We start from the raw sequence: 21,343 nt of genomic DNA on the forward strand, positions 1-21,343 counted from the left end.
TATGAATTTCGCAGTTCGATTGCGCTACCCAGATTTCTGTAAAACAATTAAATGAGATTCTTACAATGAGATATTTTTCCACAAATACAGAGATCGTTTTTCAACCGGTCGACTGTTGAATAGACAAAGGCGAGTGTTTATAGAAAAGAAGTATTTAGATCCGGCTGCCGTGTAACACTGAACAGGGTTACATGTTTGTTATTTTATTAAGTGCTTCGATCTCAGTGTTGCCAGCTTATGGGATTTATCCCTAAATTTGGGTAAAAATCATTTTTTTTCTCATGAGAAAACTGAAAATAAAAATGTGTAATTTTTTATTTGATAATGTAATCGAAGTACGAAAGATACTAAAAAAATGTTGCCAACTTTACCGACAGACAAACAGAATTATCGAAGTAAAATTGAGGTTTCCAAAGATGTACCTGATAGTATTTTTTTATCTTTAGGGAAAACATTTGATGAAGCTGGCCACACTGGCCTACGTACATTTATTGTAATACGTTCGAACTACACAAAGTCCGTGTTTATTTTAAAGGTGTTTAGAAGTACGTACAACTTTTATTCGTGGACTATTCTTAACTTCCAAGTGTTATCGTGAGCGGTTGGGATTGTATAAAAATAAATATTTACTTTTGACCGCATTGTTGATGGGAAAAGGTTAATACTGTTGTAAATAAGCGCACGTGGCGATCCGTGTTGATATATTAATCGCTTTTTATCCGGATTGAAATATGTTTTATGATGTAATTCTGATTGAGTCTTACCTACTCTGATTTAATGTTTACCAGTATCAAGTAGTTAGTAGTAGGTAGGTGACTAATGAACTTTAACTAAAGGTGCAATGACATTCGGTATATTATTATAAATACTTATTACTTACTACTTACATAGTCATTTATTTTTTCGATGTATCAATTCCAAAAATAATCTATTTATATTATTACTTTCATCTATATTTGTGTTTTAAAAATATTAATAATGTGGAGAGTTGTCTACCAGATTGTGTTGCCTATTTTAGCGTCTCTCGTCATCGCCTCGGTAGCGCAGTAGGCAGCGCGTAAGTCTCATAATCTTAAGGTCGTGAGTTCGATCCTCACCCGGGGCAATATTTTTGCACCTTTTTTATTTATTTTTCTACCACATTAATATCAAATTGATCAATATAAATTTTATAAATCCGCATTTCACGTAACATTTTTTTTTTATTTTGGTACTTTTTCTTTACGTTGAACTGTATCGAATATGTTGTATCCTATATTATTGTCATCATGTATCATGCGTCATCAGTGTAAATTGTTGTAAGAAAAAAAAACAAAATGATGTTGATTTTGAAATATGTATATAGGTATTTGCTGACTATTACATATTATAAATATTATTAGGTATTGACGTTAGTGCGCGGCAGTAACCACTACCTATTATTATCTTCTATACCTACTTTAAATTACCTAATGTTATTTTATAGGTATTAGGCACTACCGAAATACCTTTTACAAGATTAAAAATATCAAGACATCTTTTTAATCCTTAAATTAATATTCTTTTTCTTATGATTCTTATAAAAATAAACACTTCTCAACCCATATCAATTTAAAGATTCCATCATGATTCTATACAAATTGTATTATCGTAACAATATTAATCGTTTCAATATATCTGCAAGCTCTTACTGCAAGCTGAAGACAGAGTTCCCTATATCTTATATTCAAGTATAACAGCATCGACAGGCGTCAATCCGCGATCTTTCATAAAATATAGTCGGCCATCTTGATTGTTTATTAAAACAATATAATAGAGGCGTTGAGAGATTAAACTTCACATTTCAAACTTAGTATAAGCTTTTATATTTTTTATATTGAAGTAAAAACGAGCATACAGTCCATTTGGTGATAAATGGTCATTTTTGAATAAATTGAAATATGTTTGGACTTCTACCTGAAGGTCATAGATTCGCTAATCTAGTTCCCTAAAGACTTAACTGGAATGTGTCGTGTTAATGTTTCTGATATTCCACACTACATAAACGAAAACTCAGTATTGCGCATCCACGTACCTATACGTATTATAAATGAGTAATGAAGTGTTAAAAGAAGTTAAATGTGAATTCAAAGTTTCGAACCAATATTATGTGGCCATAGCAGCACTTGAACCCTTAAAAGTTTTAAGTGTGTAACTTTTCTTATAGGTACGTAGCTAAATACTGTTTACAGAATTAATTCTGTCCTAAGTTTTCAAGTCCTAAATTGATGCTCTGTCATAATAGACCACTTGGATGTATCCAGCATTTAATCTGTTTGACAAGACCCTTCAAACATTTCATCCAAGAAGAAAACCACCAACAAACGTGCAGACATTCGTCGAGTGCGCTTGCTTCGTTGCATCCTCGTTACCGGTTCTTTGCGCGCTCGTTACCCGGGTACCGTCTTGCCTAACCGCTTGATACCCGGGTATGAATCTTCCCAACCTTGTTACCGCTCGGTTAGATCGAGTCTCCTCCAATTATTTCCAGTTCTAACTGGTTGGAAATGGTTGTGGCTTTTAGTTCATTTTGTTATTACGCCTGTTCTGATTCGTTTCGAATATTGTATAAAACAGTAGCGAAATGTACTGCGAATCTGGCCTTAGCTACTTCGTAAAATGACAAACAAATTTGTAGACAAGTTGACTGAAAAAAAATGACAGACACTGTCACCGTTTTGAAATAGTAAATGATACATAAACCTGGTTACTTATTATAGTAGAGATTATACTTCTAAAATATAGATAGCTTATTATATATCTTGAAGTTATCACCGCACAAATATTGACCTAGGTACAGATGTATATTAGATATACATATTTTCGGCTAAATATTACGAGATTTGCTTATTGACAAAAGCGCAGACATTTGTCTTGAGTGCGCTTGCTTCGCTGGTTCGTTACAGCTCGTTACCCGGGTACCGCAGGCCGGATATAGCGCATTGGCTTTCAGAAACCCGGGTATGGAGCGACTTACCAGCCTCGCTTGTTACCGCCTGGTTACATCTCTTCCAATTATTTCGAGTTCAAACCGGATAGAACTTTTCGCTTTAGCCGCTGCTCTTAGATTTGTTGCCATATGAAAAGAGATATGTAGAAAATTCTGCCGAAATTTTCAGATGCCTATATATGCTCCGTAGTTTGTGGAAAAAGTCGGTCTTATTTCTTTTACTGCATATGTTATACTGCATATTAAAAATATAAAATTACTTTTGCTTTCATAAATTGTAACGAAAACATATTTTAATCACCGACCTATTCCATAAAAATAAGGCTCATAAAGTAAACATACAGTGATAGATAGAAATTGTTTTCGTTACTGCATATAAAAAAATATTCGTATTAAGCGACATAATACATTAACGGCTGAGTAACACATTTTTAACATTCCCTACTTAAAGTAAAAGCAGTCGATTAGAATTGGTGTATCAATCATCAAACACATTAACTCACAATTACTTGTACTAGGAATGTCATTTAGCGATCTTATAATGACGGACACACACAAAGTAGGAACTGTAAGCAATAGGGCTTTTGTTCAAAAAACAAATGGATCTACGATGGAAGATGGTGGCCGGCAAAAACAAAACACGGGTGAGTTGCATCGAAAGCCCGGTTAAAGTTTGCGTTAAAGTTAACTATAACAATCACTTTGACGATAGCTATGAAATGTAAGAATATTGTGTTGCACTAACTTATTTGTTATTAAAGTCAGTTGTGTAACTGTGACCACGATTTTTAGTCAGAAGTTGACGAAAAAAACTTTAAACGAGAGAAATCGACCGATTAACGTTGTGTTAGTCATGATGCCATGTTAACCATAACTATTATAAATTAGTGAAACATGAATTGTTTAACCGCAGATTCGACGGCTGGTTAAGCTTTTGTTAATGTTTAAACATGGTGCAACCCACCCTAACAGTACCAAGGCAATTTACACTAACATCAATACATTAATACATGAATGAGAAAACAGATTGTCTTGATGTGAGATAAAGATTAACTTTCCCGTAAGCAATACAGCCGAGAGATTAATTTTTGCAATATCGCTCAATCAGTGCATAGGTCTTTGATGTTATAGAGTTTCTTTGAAATAAGTATTGCAGTACATAAAGGTTCATTGGAAAGACATTAAAAATGAAACTGGCGCTTTTGTCGTGGGAAAGCAGGTTTTTTGTTTTATAACACTTTGATTTTCATGAAAAATGTCTGCTGAACTAATTATAAGTTATATAAAGTGAAATACATAATTATATATTTAATATCTTTGTACAAATTCATAGGTACAATTCGTATGACTTTAACCTTTTTATCAGTTTACCATAGCGGTGATAGCCTAGTGGTTAAAAAACGCGACCTCCCGATCGAGTGGTCCGAGGTTCAAATCCCAGGCACCTCTGATTTTTCAAAAATTATATGCGTATTAGAAATTAATTATCACTTGCTTAAACGGTGAAGGAAAACATCGTGAAGAAACCTGCATACCTGAGAGATTTCTATGCAAAAAATATATATCTCAAAGGTATATGAAGTCTACCAATACGCACTTGGCCAGCGCGGTGGACTATGGTCTAATCCTTCTCATTATGAGTGGAGACCCGTACCCAGCAGCGGGACAGTAATGGGTTGATGATCAACCTTTTTAATTTTGAGTTGGGCCCCAAAAGTGGGACACTAAAAATTTTATAATGACAATCTTTTAACTCCCTAAACTTTTTTTAAATGCTCGTATTTTTTAGAGAAGAGAACTTTAATAGTTTTTAGGCTTGTAGGTAAATGCATCTATGTCTAGTACTATCTACTCGTACCTATCTGTGAATGAAAAAATTAAAGCCAAAGTTGCCAATTAGGTTATAGATACCCACTTTCTCAAAAAAAAAATGCAAAAAAATAGTTTTCTCAAAAACACATCAACACTGAACATACTTACAAGTTATACCTTACAACAATTTTTCTCCGCTATTTTCCCTTGTCGAGAGATTAGGGCGTCCATTAGCGACAAAGGGCAGGTGTTGCGAGTGTGCCGTAAGCTTTATTAATCTCCCAAGCTTCGCACTTTTGTGGACTCGGCATTGACGGACAAAGCCACAGTAATCTTCAGTCGTGATATTAAATGTCGAGAAAATACGATGTAAGGAGATAATGTGGGTAATGCTTATTTTATAAGTTGAGTGGTGAATTGAAGATTTGTCTGTCACAGATTTTCTTTGACTGGGACTCGAACCTGATACCTCACGTCTGTGCTATAAGTGCATCTTCTCTTACAATAACAGTTAGGTGCTGCTCTGCTCTGGTTTGAAGGGTGTGGTAAGGGAGACACTTTTCCGAGGCATTTCAGCTTAGTCCTCAGAGGTAGCGTTGCATCTGTGACCGACTTCTGGTAGGAATCTAATCTTATCTGGAATTGATTACAGATGTCCATGAGCACTTACCATCAGATGGATTGCACGCTCGTCAATTACTCCTATATTATAAAAATGATACTGTACCTACTTAGCTAAAACGGATGTAGTTAAATACAATACCAAAATATTTATGGAATATTTCTCTTGATACCTTTATCAGGTATATCTACATTCTTTCATTAATTTACTAGACATCAATAACATTTTACAGTACACGTTCTTATAACAAAAAGCCACTCGGAAACCCAGACTAAACTACAATTTGAGTGTCTATTTTTATGCACCCACGATTCTATTATGCGGGCCAGTTTGTTTAAAATGAGGTAAATTATAGGATTGAATGCAGAACAGAATAATGACGCCTATCCGCTAACTTTTTCCTACAAATATCATCTTAGTACACGAAAATATTATGTAGATATGACTTAAGACCTCAATTTGAAAGTGGTAGAACCCGTTGTGATTCGACTCCGGCGGCACCACCGCCACACCTATTTCTGCCTCATAACAGCAGTGTTAAGCACTGCTGTGTTCCGGTTTGAAGGGTGTGGTAAGGGAGACATACTTTTCCGAGGCGTACCATCTTAGTCCTCCGGGGTAGCAGTGCATCTGTGGCTGACTTCAGGTAGGATTAGTGTTGCCCAAATTCAGTCTTGGTCTTGCAGTCTTGGTCTTGTTCTTGCGTTTTTGCAAGACCAAGACCAAGAACAAGACTGACCGTGCAAGACTTGAGCAAGAACAAGACATAGCCTGCAAGACTCTTGCGTCTTGCAGCTAGGACTTAGCGCTATTTCACTGAGTAGTTAGGTGTAACAGTTCGGTGTATAGCAAATATGTTTTAGCAAATGTAAGCTTATAAATCATAAATGTTTATTAAGAAACAGTTACTTCCATGGAAAACGACATATAGGTCAGTTGATTTTTCGAATTTCTTATCAAATCTTCAGTTATTTATTAATCTGCTTGATCTTTACTATGGCTATGTTAATTCAAGCTCACAATGTTCCAATTCTAATACGTTTTTCTAAGATTTAAAGTAAACTTTAATAAATAGTAATAGACTAATAGGTAATTGCAAGACTTGCAAGACTCTTGCTGCAAGACCAAGACCAAGACCAAGACTGGGAGCGCAAGACCAAGACCAAGACCAAGATCAGGTGTATTGGCGCAAGACCAAGACCAAGACTGGCTAAGTCTCGTCTTGTTCTTGCATTTGGGCAACACTAGGTAGGAGTATACAATCCTTTCTGGGGTTGATTACAGATGTCCAGTAGCCACTTACCATCAGGTGGACTGCATGCTCGTCTGCTACTCCCATATTATAAAAAAAATTAAGGGGGGTACTACCGTCGCGCCTATTTCTAGTGGTTAGCAGTACCGTGTTTTCGGGGAAAGTGGGTATGTCAGTTGACTTATATGACTGACTTATATGTGGCGAAAATCTTAGTCCTTTAGGAGTGGCAATACATCTGTAATTAGCTACAGGTAGAACAAGTTCTATATAGTTGGTTGAAGCTTTTAGCTGTCCTTAGGCGTTTGCAAGTTTGTTTTTTACTCCAATGTTATACAAATATTTGAACTTAACATTTTTATTTTTCGCACTCAAGCCATTTTTATAGACATTGGTGTGATTTAAATACATTTATATATAACTACCGGTATTGAAAACTCTTAGAGTCTGGAAATTACAACAATATTACGTTAATTCTAAACAAAAAGCATACATATAAAAATCTTAAGTAGCTTGTAGAAGATCCACATAAAACGAACGCTATTATTTCCGCTGGGTTACGGAAAACAAAAATAAACATAAGAGTAGGTAAGGAATAAAAGAAAAGCTGAAGTGGGACGAGCATCCGGGAATAGGCAAGAACCGACAAGACGGGGGTAGGCGTAGGGTAGGGGGTCGGTGGGGGTCGGGCAGGGGGTCGTTTGAGCTAACCTCGCGGGAGTTGCACGTCCCTGCTTTGGGGTCTCTTTTGTTTATCGTTGTGTTATTTATTCACGCTGATAATATATGCTGGTTTTGAATTTATTCTTCTTTTACTTAAGGCATTGGGTGATTATTTATTGTAATGGGTGTGTTAATTATACTTTAGCTTTAAAAGTACATAGTAGAATAAAATCCAGCGCAGTTTTGTGAATATTTGGTAAAATTGAGACTTTTTGGCCTAAAAGTGCACTTGTCTTTTTCAAATTAAGCCTAATTTAATTTCAGTGTATCTGTCTTTTATCAATTTATTCCTTACATCAACACAACAACAGATGTATTTATTTGTCTTCATACGAATATGAGACTGCATTTTTTACCAAATCACATCCAATCTCATTTATTAATTTCTACAATAAAACAGCGCGTTCTATTTCGATCATAGTTCTGTTTCTTTTGCTGTTTATTATCCCCACAAAACAAAAAACAATTAGTTCCACTTTGTCCTATCGTTCCAAATATACTAATCTAGATTAAAACCAGATGTGAAGAACATTTGTTTCCAATTGTTTCACATTTTAAACCACCCCTCGTATACGCTGATTACCTAATTGTTAATTTACAACGAAATAATTTTTAATAGTTAGTGGATAAAAAAGCTTCAGAGTGAAATGCCGCTTACGTTTTCGAGCTTAAGGTATTTTTAGGTGTTGATTCATTATCATTTTTTGCTACCGGCTGACTTATATATGAGACGGGCATCTTAAAGAATGGTAATGCATCTGTGCTTATGTTCAGGTAGAATCCCAGTTCTCAATGGATTTGGTTATAGGTATACCTATATGGGTGGCAGTAGAAGGACTAATTTCCGGATATCGTCAACCGTGTTGGTATAACTGTAGACTAAGATGTAGACGTCTTAAGAAAGTGAAAATTAGTCGATTCGCAAATCACGTAGGTAGAGTACCTAATTTAATATGGATTTATGATTCGAAATGGCAGCACTGTATAGGTACCTACTTAATTTAGTAGTTAGTTTATCATATTCATTCGTCTTCTGAGGTAACACCAAACCAACAAATGCTTCTGTACTAGCATCAGAACCTTACATCAGAGCACCTCATTTCTGCGATCATCTAGTAGTAGAACGCCTTCTATTAATTACCATCCTGAATGACCATCAAATATCACTTAAAATTCGATGAACTTTTGTTCCATCCACATTCATAAAAAAAAACAATATCTTTCCTGCTGATCAAAGATACTGATTACGTCATCAGTTTCAAGCCATAGCACGTGCGGGGACGGCGTTCGACCACACCGCACCGCTAATTTGATCGTTGGGGGCCAATACAATGATAGTCCCCTGTTCCCTCCGCCTTGACTGTCTTTTGAGTGCTTATGTTTGATTGTTTGCTCTTGAATAATGAGGGCCGAAAAGTTCGAATTTGCGTTTGTAATTGTGGGATGTTGTGTATGCGTACATACATTTGTGTGTAATTCGAGTGGTCATAGCCCCGTTATATGAAACTGTACCATACCTACTCTCAAGGTGCGGAATTCAAAGCATACATTTCAGATTTTTGGAAATTATTAATGTGTTAGGAATATATTATTACTATTCGATACGCGATACTAATCTTTATTTATAATTTTGCATTTTTTTCTTTGACAATTTAGATCTATAAAGACTTAATTCAAGAATTAACATTTTTACATATGGAACATTTAGGTATATACCTAGTTTGCATTTTTCCGTTTCCTCAACCGCCAATTGAAAATGACCAATTGCCTAAACAACTAATTCTTTATCACGATATATTTTTTTAAACTTCAATACCTCAACAACAACTCCCTTCCACAATCACAACACCATAAGACAGATATAAACCGCGTAATCACCCCGCTGATGGGAGATACTATCGCGATCGAGCAAATCTGCGAATCACGCATCACAAGGGAGATTTATCTCATTGACGACCTCCCGTCGCGGGCCGGGTAGGTTGAAAGCGACAACACGACAGTTTAATTGGGTCTTGTCAAAATGTTTGCAGGATCGCTTCAATAAGTCATTTGTGATAGAAACAGCATACGCGAAAACAATAGAAAAACCTTATGTGTATACAAAAAACTACAGAAAATAGACCTCCAGATAATATCAAAAGCGTTGTCTTTATGAAACTGAAATATCCAACGTATAGTTAGTAGTCATCCATGCTTTATAATATAAGAGTAGCAGATGAGCATGTTGTCCACCAGATGGTAAGTGGCTATTGCCGCACATGAACATCTACAATCAACCCCAGATAAGATTAGATTTCTACCTGAAGTCGCCCACAAATGCGCTGCTACCCCTGAGGACTAAGCTATATCTCCCCGTACTTTTTGTACTCATGGACGCCTGCAATCATTTCCAGATAAGATTTGAGTCCTATCTAAGGTCAGCAGTATGTGTTGCTACCCGTATGGACTAAGTTACAAAGCCTCGAGTAAGTATACCACACTCAAACCCAGCAGCGCTTTTCACTGCCGTTTCACATAATATTTGGCGGTGCAGACTCCGGAGACAAACCACGAGGGTTCTACCTTTAGAATCCGTATTAATTATCACAACTAATCAACTTTACGTAAGGATAAAGAGCATATCTTCCTATTAATGAATACAAGACGAGGCAGCTCAGTAAGTAACGTCAAACCCCATCAAATCCTCATAAGTTCTGCATTTGCATCACATCCGATGAGAGATATGAGCCCGGCATTCGCTATATCTGACAGTTTAATTGGCCGTTGTCAAAACTTATGCACGTAATAGTCCACTGTACTTACGAGTGTGCGGTACTGTTGCAGGTGTTCGCAACTGTTTTAGAGTTAATCCTGTATCAAATATTTTTTTAGTACAAAGTGCAGATTGACTAAAACCCGGCGAAGCTGGGGAGGCCGCTAGGGCCAGCAGTAACAACACAATTCGAAAAAAGTGCAAATTAATAAGAATTAAAATGTTGATGCTTGTGCTAGTATATTTAATTGCGTTAGTGTCTTATTGATATTTTTATATTGAAACATTAGAATAGTAAAAACATTAATAATACCAAATTTAAGAACAATAAAATACTGAAGAAAATATTTTAAATTAATTAGGTACCTACATAGTGTGTAATCCTTATTAGTCCCACTGCTGGACACGAATCTCCTAGAACTAGGAGATCCTGGAGCGTACTACATCCCACAACATTTTTTTAGATTTATAAAAAGCAAATAACTAATTTATCTTTCAACCTTACATACATAACTAAATTTTAAATACCCCAAACTTACCCACTATAATACAATTTCGCAAACCAAACCACAGGTTGCGAACCCCTGCATGATCAGCGAGTGTGGTCAACGAGACCAAACGTGAGGTCATATGCTATATGGCATTCGAAAGTCGGGTTCAACGATTAATTCATCCATCACTCTCTGACGCTTAAAACTTGGTTAATATGGAACTGAGTATTAAGAAAGGTGTTTCGATAGCTTAGTGGTTGGTCTGTTAGAAGTCGCAGATTCGAATATCTCTCTGTATTTCGAAATTGTGTTTTTGGGACTCTTCAAAGGTTCAAGATGATGATGATTATTATCGACCATAGCGCACATGCTTATCTACTTTAGCATTAGCGATTCGCATTAGGCGGCTTTCTGCGTTTTAAAGAATTAATGTCAAATTTATGTCTCCGAACGGGCCTTAGGCTGCTTTTATCCAGAAATGCGCGAAATAATTAAGCCATGGATTTATGTCAGTTCCGCCAATAGGATTGTTTACTTTTAATTTGGCACACATCCATGGGACAGGATCCCTTATGGTACAAAATATACTTTGTAGTTTGTACCTATTTTTTACTTTCCAAACGTTAATACTTTATTGAACCTGACCGAAATGGTCAAAAGTGTCGTCGACCTCAACCCATTACCTACTGTCCTACTGCTGGGCACGGGTATCTCTCAGTAAGATAAAGTCAAGTCTCAGAGTAAAGCCATAGTCCACCGCGCTGGCGAAGTGCGTATTGGCCATTGGTAGACTTCACATACCGTTGAGATTTTTCCTTCACAATTGTTCCCACGATGTTTTTCCTTCACCGTTAAAACAAGTGATCATTAATTACTAATTCGTATGTAACTTTGAATTTTGAGTTGTGGATTTGTGTGTGAAAAATCAGAGGCGTGCTTGGAACTTGATCCTCGGATCCTCGAACAAGAGGCCGAGCTACAAACCACTAATCTATCAAGTGTAGTAAAAGCAAATGTTAAAGAAGGAAAGTACAGAGTTCAATCAGACCTACTAATCTCACGATCGCAAACGAGTCTTCACTGCAACAGGACGCAATAATTAATTCACAACGTCATTGTGCAATTTGCTCTCGATATTAAAACGCAGTCGTATCGAGAGGTATGGAGTTGCCTCATGCCTTGAAACTTGGGTTAATGTGTTTGTTATGGGAGGGATAATGACTCAATCTTATTGTGGGTGTACCGCTTTACTTATAGAAGTCGATTATTGTTAGTAGTTTATGAAACATTAACATTGGTTGCGGCGCTTCTGTGGTCCATCTCAAGTGGGAATCTGGTCTCTTCTCGGGTTGCAGATGTCCATGGTGACGGTAGCTTCTTAACATTAGGTGGACTGTATGCTCGTCTGCTATTCCTATATCATAAAAAATAATTTTGTGAAGAATGGAAAGTTCAGAATAAAATGGAGTATTTTGGTGATAATAAAAGTATAAATGTCATATTTTTGATACCTATGATAAATGTTTTAAGGATTCTAAGGCGACTAGAAAGAATTTGGCAAAATTTTGATCTTAAAATTAATTAATATTAGGCCAAATAATTGAAGTCTATAATCGAGGGTCCTACTAATTTTACGATGATATTTGATGATAATATTATTTTTTATTAAAAAATATAAAAATATATTTAACATAGAACACGATGGAGCACGGGAATTAACGTTAACAAAACTTCCTTTAAAGATTTTTTTGTATAAAAAAAATACCAATTTTTTTAGTTGAAACCACTCCACACCTCCCCAAACCAGTGCTGTGCATTAGCGATTCGTTTTGATATGTCATCGCGCACCGCACCGCCCTTTGTATCACCCGCGGGACGGCACAGCCTTTTTATCGGCATTATTTAAATTATCAACACTTTGTACACTTACAGGGGTTGAGTCACTAATATATAAATTGTAACATTATTAAACACATGTTAGTTTTTCAAAACAATCTATTAGGAGCGCAGCGCGCTATCTTGATTCTGATTTATCATACATCTGTGTTGGTTGTGAAGTATTTGTATAATTATAACGTGTATTAATAATAGAAGGCGATTATGAAGTTTGGATAAATGTATTTATTATTTGGTGCATTAAAAAAATTAAAAATGTGTAGGTACGTGTTAACCTATTTGTGTTAACTAAAATTTTCTACTTCAGCGTAGATTATATATATTAAAATAAGCTAAAAGTAACGATTTATCGATCTGGAAACAGTATTCCGATTATTAAAAAAAATGATAAGATTTTTTAGATATATTTTTTAATTCCTATCTACCTAATATCTATACTAAATTACGTAAAAAGTCAAAAATCAAAATCATGTCAGTTATAACATTTTACGAAATCATGAGCTAGTAATAACGTATGAGTTCCTCGAAAAAATATAACAAATCGGAAACACAACATCAAACTCAAAAACCACATTTCGAAAAAAATCTAATGAGATAATTTAACGACTTCCATTCGAACAATCCCTTAGATCTCAGCTATATCTGTTGCGGGTTTCCGAATAATTGAGCAACAGATCTAATTCAATGTCTAGAATAATATATCCAGGAATGAGGACGTGGGGACTTGTGACAGTAAATATTATGATTTCACCCAAGATTTTGCACCTCTTACGTCAATGTGACGCCGGTTTCATTATACATCGTTGTATTACAAATCATGGATCTTATTCTATCGAGGGAAGCATTAGAATCGTGTATCAAAAAGTGGGATTATTTTGATATGGGTTCCCGGTTTTATAAATTATGTCATGGTATGTCCGGTCGTCAGCTCTGATCTCTTTGTCAGTGCTACAATATTATACTCAAAAGTATACTTTTTGATGTATGCGTTAACATAATCCATGCTTTCATCTCGATCTCCGGCACTCATTTTTACCGCTTTGACAATAGCTTAATGACGATTTATTGGCTACAGCCGAAGCGGCCCCGTCTTGTAGATCTTACTGATCTACAAGGTTGTAACGTCGGTCATAATCTGTAGTGATTCCTGGCTAAATTTCTTATGCGCTTGCGTTCTTTGGAGCCTTGGAGGGCACTTTCAGACGTCGGTCCATTTTGTTTTATAGGATATCAGTCGTTAAAACTTATCGGAAGCCTTATTGGCGGTTGAACAACATTAGACATGGGTTGGCCTCCAACGTCCTTAATTAATAATAATCAATCTATCTGTCTATTATCTAGCATAGGTCGAAATATGAAAACTTTTAGTACGCAGAAATTTTTAAATCTTTGGTATGCTCATGGATGGATTGATTAATAATGATGGGCGAAAGCCGTCTCTCCAACAACTGAAATTGCAGCAGTGTGATGAAATTCGCTACAGTCATTCAATTAAGAAGAAAAATCCGCTTTTGGATAGAACTTTTCCAGCCAGTCATCTTCCTATCTCTATGTCAAACGTCATTTGATTTAATATCTAACCCGCATTATTGTATTATGAAACTCATCCGCTGTTAGTGCCAAGGACGCAATGACAGATGGTGTATGTTTTCTCAGGTTATTTATATCAACCGCCATCTTATTGATCGGACATCGGCGCGCACGCAACACGTCACGCCCAGCCATTTCTATTGGCAAAGCAACCATTGACCTGAACGATTTTACGATACCCCAATATTTCTTAAACGTAAGAAGATTAGTATCTTTTGAAGGTAATACAACGTTAGTGTGTGAAACATCGGCACGCCTTAAATCATGAGTGAGAATCTATTGCTTTTAAGTTTCAAACCAAACCCGGTTTGAAACTTTAAAGAGTATGATGCTTTCCAGTAGCATCATCTGTTTTAACTTTGGTAATCATTCGAAAAGCAGCGCCAGCAAAATGGTTGACACTCGGCCACTCAGTCAGGAGGTCCGCGGTTCGAATCCCAGGAACGCACCCATGATTTTTCAAAGTTATGTGCGTATTAGAAATTAATTATGCTACAACAATGAAGAAAAACAATGTCAAGAGACCTATCGGCGTGGTATTTCTTTAGAAAAAAAAGCTATCTTCACTTGACCACCACAGAGTTTACGACGAAATATTCCAACCTGGAGTCACATCGATAGAGTGCAATAAGCACTTAAACTTACCATCAGGAAATCTGCATACCTGTTTAGACCCACCGTATAAAAATCACGTTTCGTCCACGATCCCACCTGCGCAGCCACTACAATAAATTGTTACGTCGCAGCTGGTCCACTCGATCAAAAATCACATTTTTATGTCATCTCTTACATTAATAACGCTATCAAAATGCGGTCGAAATGCCAAAACGACGGCCGCCAGTAAAATATAAGCGCCAATTGCTAGGACATCTCCGCGAAGCTATTAAATAAAAGTCTTTTTACATTAGATAAATCGCGTACGTTATTCGGGAACATCTGTCCCTTGCCGATTACAGCCATACATTATGCTCAGTTTGTTGTTTTTAATAAAAAGTTTAATCCGTTCGGTTATGACGGCAATTTGTCTGCCCGATGGAAAAACTTGGTCGATTACCAGTGGCGCTCCGGTCTCCGCGTATCGTTCAGGGCGCCTATTACAACCGCCGAGCGCTCTTTTTATTCGCGCGATTATGTCATGTTTATTTATGCATTCGCTTTTGTCTTCCATTAACGCTTTTTCCTTTTTATCTTCGACGGCCATATTTCACTTAAAAGTATTTTCACTGTCAAAACCGCTTTGAGTGCCGCGAAATCGTTTATAGTTCGCGGTCTTTTCATAATTCGCTTTAAGCTTGTCATTCGTCCGGAAATACGGGCCGAGTTGTTTCGGTTTCGTCACCTTATAACGTACAGTCATTAACAATTCAATACGCTCTTAATGAAGAGCCGATAAAATGTATATTGTGGTATTCGTCACGACTCCCGAGCAATTAATCGGAGTTTTCTTTTTTTGGAAGTCTGTTTATGGGCGCTAAGATTTACTGAGCGTCCCCTTCGGTTGATTTGTGCCCACGTCTGAGGGAACTCTTTGTCGTGGAAGCAGCTTAAGTGTGCAATATATCGTGAGGAACAAATTTCGCGCAGAAAGATCTCTCGTTAAGACTGATTGCCGAAAGTACAGCAATTTAAGGACCGGTCGTTATGGGTTTTTGTTTTATTTTAACAGCGTGCGTACTCCGTGCAAATGTATTGCTAGACGTTTTTTGTTTTAAGTTTTAACTGATGTTTTGAAAAATTACACCGATTGGTACATTACTCATGAGATACGATACTTGTCTGTAGTGTTTACTCGCGCTCTCTTCCCTAGTTTTTACGGTACTAATTTAATAGACATATAAAAGATTTCAATATTAAAAATATCATAATAGTTACGATACGAACTTAACCTACTACATGGTTTGTTTAGATAGTAATGAATTTAAGCCGTCGATGTTGGTCTTTATCATTCTTAGCAGTCGTTACTCCAGGTAGCAAAAATGGGTGCTTGCAACCAATTACGTCTAGACCTAAGTTTATTTAAAGCTATGATGTTCTTCTTTAAAAAGTTCTTAAAGATTCATTTTAAAACTACCAATTCACATTCCGTCAGTGCGGTGGACTAAGGCCTAAGTCCCTCCAACCTTCAGAGAAGTCCCCTGCCCAGTATACGGTAATACTTTTATCAATAAAGAAGTGTACTAACGTTACCCTTTCGTCCACAGAACATAGGCAATGTGTCAGCGGAGATGGAGCTACAAAGACTGCAGCAGGAGCACATGCGTCGCCAGGAGATGGTGCGGCGTGGACAGCACTCCTTATACCCTGGACCGCCGCTGGCGCTGCTTCCACTGCTGGAACAGATGAGACCACAACCGCCTCCTGGGAATGTGAGTATCTACGACCGTCACCCCTTTTTTTGGGTAATAGTTAATAGTATCTTCTATTCCTAACCTATTACGGTTGAATTGCTTTTAAACGATGTAGCGCTGCTGTATTCTGATTTAGAGAATGTAGTAAGACTTAGAGGATGTATTAAGACTAAGACCATTAACCTTTGACTAGAATTCTATTTAAGTGGCTAGAGGCTAGGCCTAGGGCCTAGACTCTTTAGGGCTGTTTTCAGACTTATTGACTACACTGACTACTGAAGTCTCAAAAAATACAATTATCCGCGTTTAAAACTTCTATTTTCCAAAAAATCTTTTGAGATAGAAAACTCGATTTTCTTTCTAGTCTCCTTAATTTTAACTGCTACTTTTTATAAAAGTGTAATAAAAAGGTGATAAATCATAAGGTTCAAGAATTATAAAACATCGGCACGCTTAGTCGCCTATTATTGAGGAAAATTATTTGCGCTACTTCCTAGCTTTGAGGTGTCTGTGAATTACATGGAGTCGTTTTGATTACACTACTCGTATCGTATGGTTAAAATATATTACTGTTCTTTAGTTACGTAAAAACAGACCAATGCGAAGATGTAAGCATTGATTTGGCAATGGATAATTATGAGATGTTTACGGCAACATCTACGTTAGCTAATCCCGGGGCGGAATAATTGACGTTGTGTTTACTCTATCTCAACTAAATTGTGCAATCGGATAAGGTCGAAGAACAAAACGAAAGTTGTTCTGATCCTAATTATTAGTCCAACCGGTGTAGGTTATGTAAATTTATAATTAGATGCGTCCGATACATAAGAAACATTCGTCATCTAGTTTTTGACTATAAACGTTCCATTTGATGTTGATGTTGGATATTAATTGACGCAATTTCCGCTGTCTTTGACGAAACACCAGCTTACACCGCTGATGAGTTCGGTGATTGTTTTAGTCGCTACTTCATTTCCATAAACATCTGACTAGTTTTTGTCGGTGTGTGCTGCCGATATTGACACACCGGGTCTATTAATACGATACCTTATGATTTCCCGCTTTTTTAATTAATTCACTCATTAGTTTTGTCAGCGCCGACTTAGCTACCTTATTGTACTTATGAAATTAATTATATTTTTATTGTGTTTTATGTCTTTTTTTTTTTTTTTTTTTTGTTTACGAGGGGGAAACCTTCAAAAGGTACCCGGCGCCGTGGGAGCGACGCAGGGTTATGTGGGATTTTTACCGCACTAAAACCCCCCCGGTGGCCGTCCTCGGCGCTGCGTTGAGGGCTCCGGGATCTCCAAAGGAACGCAACCGGAGTCCTCTTAGCGCGTTGCCCCGTCGGGCTCTGCCCAGGTGAGCTTGACGCTCGCCACACCGTCTGGTGCGTACGACGGTATGCGACCACACATACCGCCGCCCTTCCCGGGGTCGCTTACCGGGCGGTTCGAGCTACCCACTCTTGCCGCCCGCAACCCCGGAAGCCCCCTTTTAGTCGCCTCTTACGACAGGCAGGGGATACCGTAGCCCTATTCTGGTCCCGAAACTACAGGGACACAGCGCCTGGGGCCTTTACGTACGCCCGCGGCGACTCCTCCTCCGAGCGGGTTCAGCGCGCTCCCTTGCTCGTTCGGCGTCTTCCTTCGCGGACATGACTGCATCGCAGAAGGTGATCATGCCGTCCCAGGCTTCGCTACGCTGAACCATCGCCCCGACGATGGCCGACGGAGAGAGATCCGGTCCCACTTTTTCGACGAGGATCCGCCGCTGCGACTCCCACGCTGGGCAGTACTGCAGCGTGTGCTGTGCGGAATCCTCGTCGTGCCCGCAATGATAGCACTGGGCCGTCTCCTCCCTCTGTATCCTGTTCAGATACTCACCGAAACAGCCATGTCCGGTGAGTATCTGAGTAAGGCGGTAGGTCACTCTACCCCTGCTCTTCAGCCAGGCCCGAAAGTTCGGTAGGATAGCGTCAACCACCCTTTGGCGTATGCTCCTAGGCTCCTGAAGCCGTTCGCGCCAGCACCTCAGAGCGCGCCATCTGGCTCTCCTCCGAAGCGCTCCGATCGTCTCTTCGTCGAAGGGTTCCGTCCTCTGACGGAGGACGCGGATCTTATGGAAGACCCGTGCGTCCATATCCGCCAGAATGTCCAGGGGCGGACACCGCCCCAGGACTGTCGCCGCCTCATACGATATGGTACGATACCCCCGGGCGACTCTGATTGCGATCGTACGTTGCGCGGAGTTCAGTTTCCGCGCACGGCGTCGGCTGGCAGACAATTTGTCCGACCATACCGGCGCACCGTAGAGCGCAATCGAGCGTATCACACCCGCGTAGAGGCGGCGGACTTCTTCCCTTGGTCCCCCGAGATTCGGCAGCAGTCTATGCATAGCACCCGCTACCTTATGGATTCGGGGGACGAGAGGGTCGAAGTGCTCGTCAAAGCACCAGCGGCTGTCCAGTATTAGGCCAAGGTACTTCATGTACCTGCCTATCCGGACATCCGTTTCCCCGACGCGCACTGAGGTCTCAGCTGGCTCGACTCTCGGCCTGCGGCCGTGGAACCATATCGCCTCGGTTTTCTGGGACGCTACCTGTAGGCCCAACCCGCGGATCTTCGCTATGACGCGTGCCACTCCGAGTTCCGCTAGCCGAGCCGTTCTCGAAAACGACACCCCCTCAGCGAGAACGAGGGTGTCATCGGCATAGCAGACGATGCTTACTCCTGGTGGGAGCATCGTTCTCAGCACTGCGTCGTACGCGATATTCCACAGTAGTGGGCCCAGTACCGAACCCTGCGGTACCCCGCGCATGACGTTCCTCCCGTGAACGCTCCCATAGCGACCTGGGAAGCGGATACGCCTGTCCGACAAGTAGGCCTTTAAAACCTCCCTTAAATATGAAGGTACTTGGTGGACGGACAGGCCCTCCATAATCGCTCTCCAGGGTAGAGAGTTGAAAGCGTTGACTATGTCTAGGCTTAACGCCAAGACTACTCTACCCTGGGATATGGCCTGCTCTGAGAGCGTTCGGACTCGAAGGATGGCGTCCACCGTCGAACGTCGCTGCCGGAAGCCGAACTGGTTTTCGGAGAGGTCCGGGCCGTGGCACGCTAAGTGCTGACTAATTCGAGTGGAAATGATCCTCTCGAATAGTTTGCCCACCTCATCCAACAGACAGATGGGTCTGTACGCTGATGGGGAGTCCCGAGGCTTGCCCCACTTGTGCAACAGCACCAGCCGCGCCTGCCTCCATACCGATGGAAACCGTCCATAACGGAAGCAGGCGGTGTACAAGTTTTGCAGCCTCCCCCCCAGTACTGTCAGCGCCAAGACCCAAGCCTGACCTGGGATTCCGTCCGGCCCCGGAGCAGTGTTTCGCCTCGCCATGCGCCTGATTGCTCCGTCGAGCTCGCAACTGGTGACCGTCAGGTCGTCCGACCATTCAGGGAGATCCGGCGTCGCGGCGGGAGAACCCGTTTCGTCAGTGGTTCCTGGAAACAAGCTGTCCACCACTGTGTCCACGAAAAGCGGGTCGAGAGTTTCCGTGAGCGGAGGCACCCATGGACGTAGCTTGCCGAGAACCATCCTATACGGGCGTCCCCATGGGTCCCGGTCTAGCCCCTCCACGAGTGCGCTCCAGTTCCGGGCCTTGCTTTCGGCGATTGCGCCCTGAAGCAGTGTTGTTGCGGCCCGGTACTCCACGTACTTCTCCTCCCTTTCCGCGGCGCTGGATGACCGGCGTCGTCGAGCCCGAGTGTACTGACGTCTGGCGCGCAGGCAGGCTGCACGCAGCCGTGCGATGTACTCCGTCCACCAGTACACAGGGCGCCTCCAGCCAGGTCTGACACGCGGCATCGCGGAATCGCAGATGGCCGCCATGTCATCCCTGATCCGGATCGCCTCCCGTTCGGGATCGAGCCGGTCATCCACCTCGGCGGTGCATGACCAGTCCACGACATGAGCAGCAGCGACGAGCAGGTCTCGGTTGAGCCGCTTCATTGCCCATCGACGCGGCTGGTCGTTTGTACGGCGGACATCCGCAGCCGGAAGCCGTAACACTACGTCCACCAATATGTGGCGATGGTCAGACAACGTGACTAGGTCGTCGGCCACCCTCCAGCCCGTGACCAAGCGCTCGGCAGAAAGAGTCGCCCACGAAAGGTCTACGACCGACTCTCCCTGCCACCGCACGCACGTGCTGACCGAGCCACGATTCAGCAGACGTAGGTCGAGCCCAGCTGCCCATTCGAGCGTTGCCCTTCCCTTGACACTGTCTCGTCTGTTTCCCCAAACCCTCGAGTGGGCGTTAAAATCGCCCATCACGAATACCGGTCGGGGAAGACAGGACCGAACACAGTATGCCACACGGTCCAGGAACGTCTCGAATGCCGCCAAGGTGCAATTCGGGGAGACATAGCACCCTAACACCGCCAAGGGACCCCACTCCACTGCGACTATACCCCGCTCGGAGTGAAGTCTGGAGCACGGGGGATCTCCCTCTCCGCCCGCCCAGTACACGGCTACGGACTGCGCATCGTCTCCTACCCACCGCGGATGCTCCGGAACTCTATAGGGCTCCGCCACCACAGCCAAAGAAACCGAACAGTCTACGAGGCATTGATGGAGCAAATCCTGCGCCCCGCGACAGTGGTTTAGGTTCCCCTGGAGTATTTTAAGTGACGGAGACCTATCCATTAGGAGTCCATCGCTTCCGCTGGCGGACAATGGGACGAAGCGCTGGGATGCGCAGGCCCATCTGTCCGTGCCGAGCTAGCAGTCTTGGCCGCTGTCTCGTCTCCTCCGTTGCCTCTATTCCTCTTTTTCGGAGGCTTGCACCTTTTGCTACCCAAGCGGTGGTCAGATGGACAACCAAGGTCTGC

General features: G+C 40.8%; 1 protein-coding gene and 1 non-coding gene across 4 annotated transcripts in view; both read left to right on the forward strand.

The window, feature by feature from the left end:
• Window positions 1–21,343, forward strand: part of Sox102F (transcription factor Sox102F) — a 376,128-nt gene that overhangs the window by 340,621 nt on the left and 14,164 nt on the right. For all 3 annotated transcript variants that reach the window (XM_073089569.1, XM_073089571.1, XM_073089570.1), the window contains one exon: window positions 16,308–16,472. In XM_073089569.1, coding sequence (XP_072945670.1) covers window positions 16,308–16,472 — 165 coding nt within the window. The remainder of the gene's footprint in view (window positions 1–16,307; window positions 16,473–21,343) is intronic.
• Window positions 1,033–1,105, forward strand: TRNAM-CAU (transfer RNA methionine (anticodon CAU)). Its single transcript has one exon. It is a non-coding gene; the product is annotated as a tRNA-Met (tRNA).

This window comes from Epargyreus clarus, unplaced genomic scaffold (genome assembly GCF_041222505.1).
Source record: "Epargyreus clarus isolate Ecla_fem2 unplaced genomic scaffold, WU_Ecla_fem_2.2 ptg000029l, whole genome shotgun sequence".
Taxonomy (NCBI): Eukaryota; Metazoa; Arthropoda; class Insecta; order Lepidoptera; family Hesperiidae; genus Epargyreus; species Epargyreus clarus.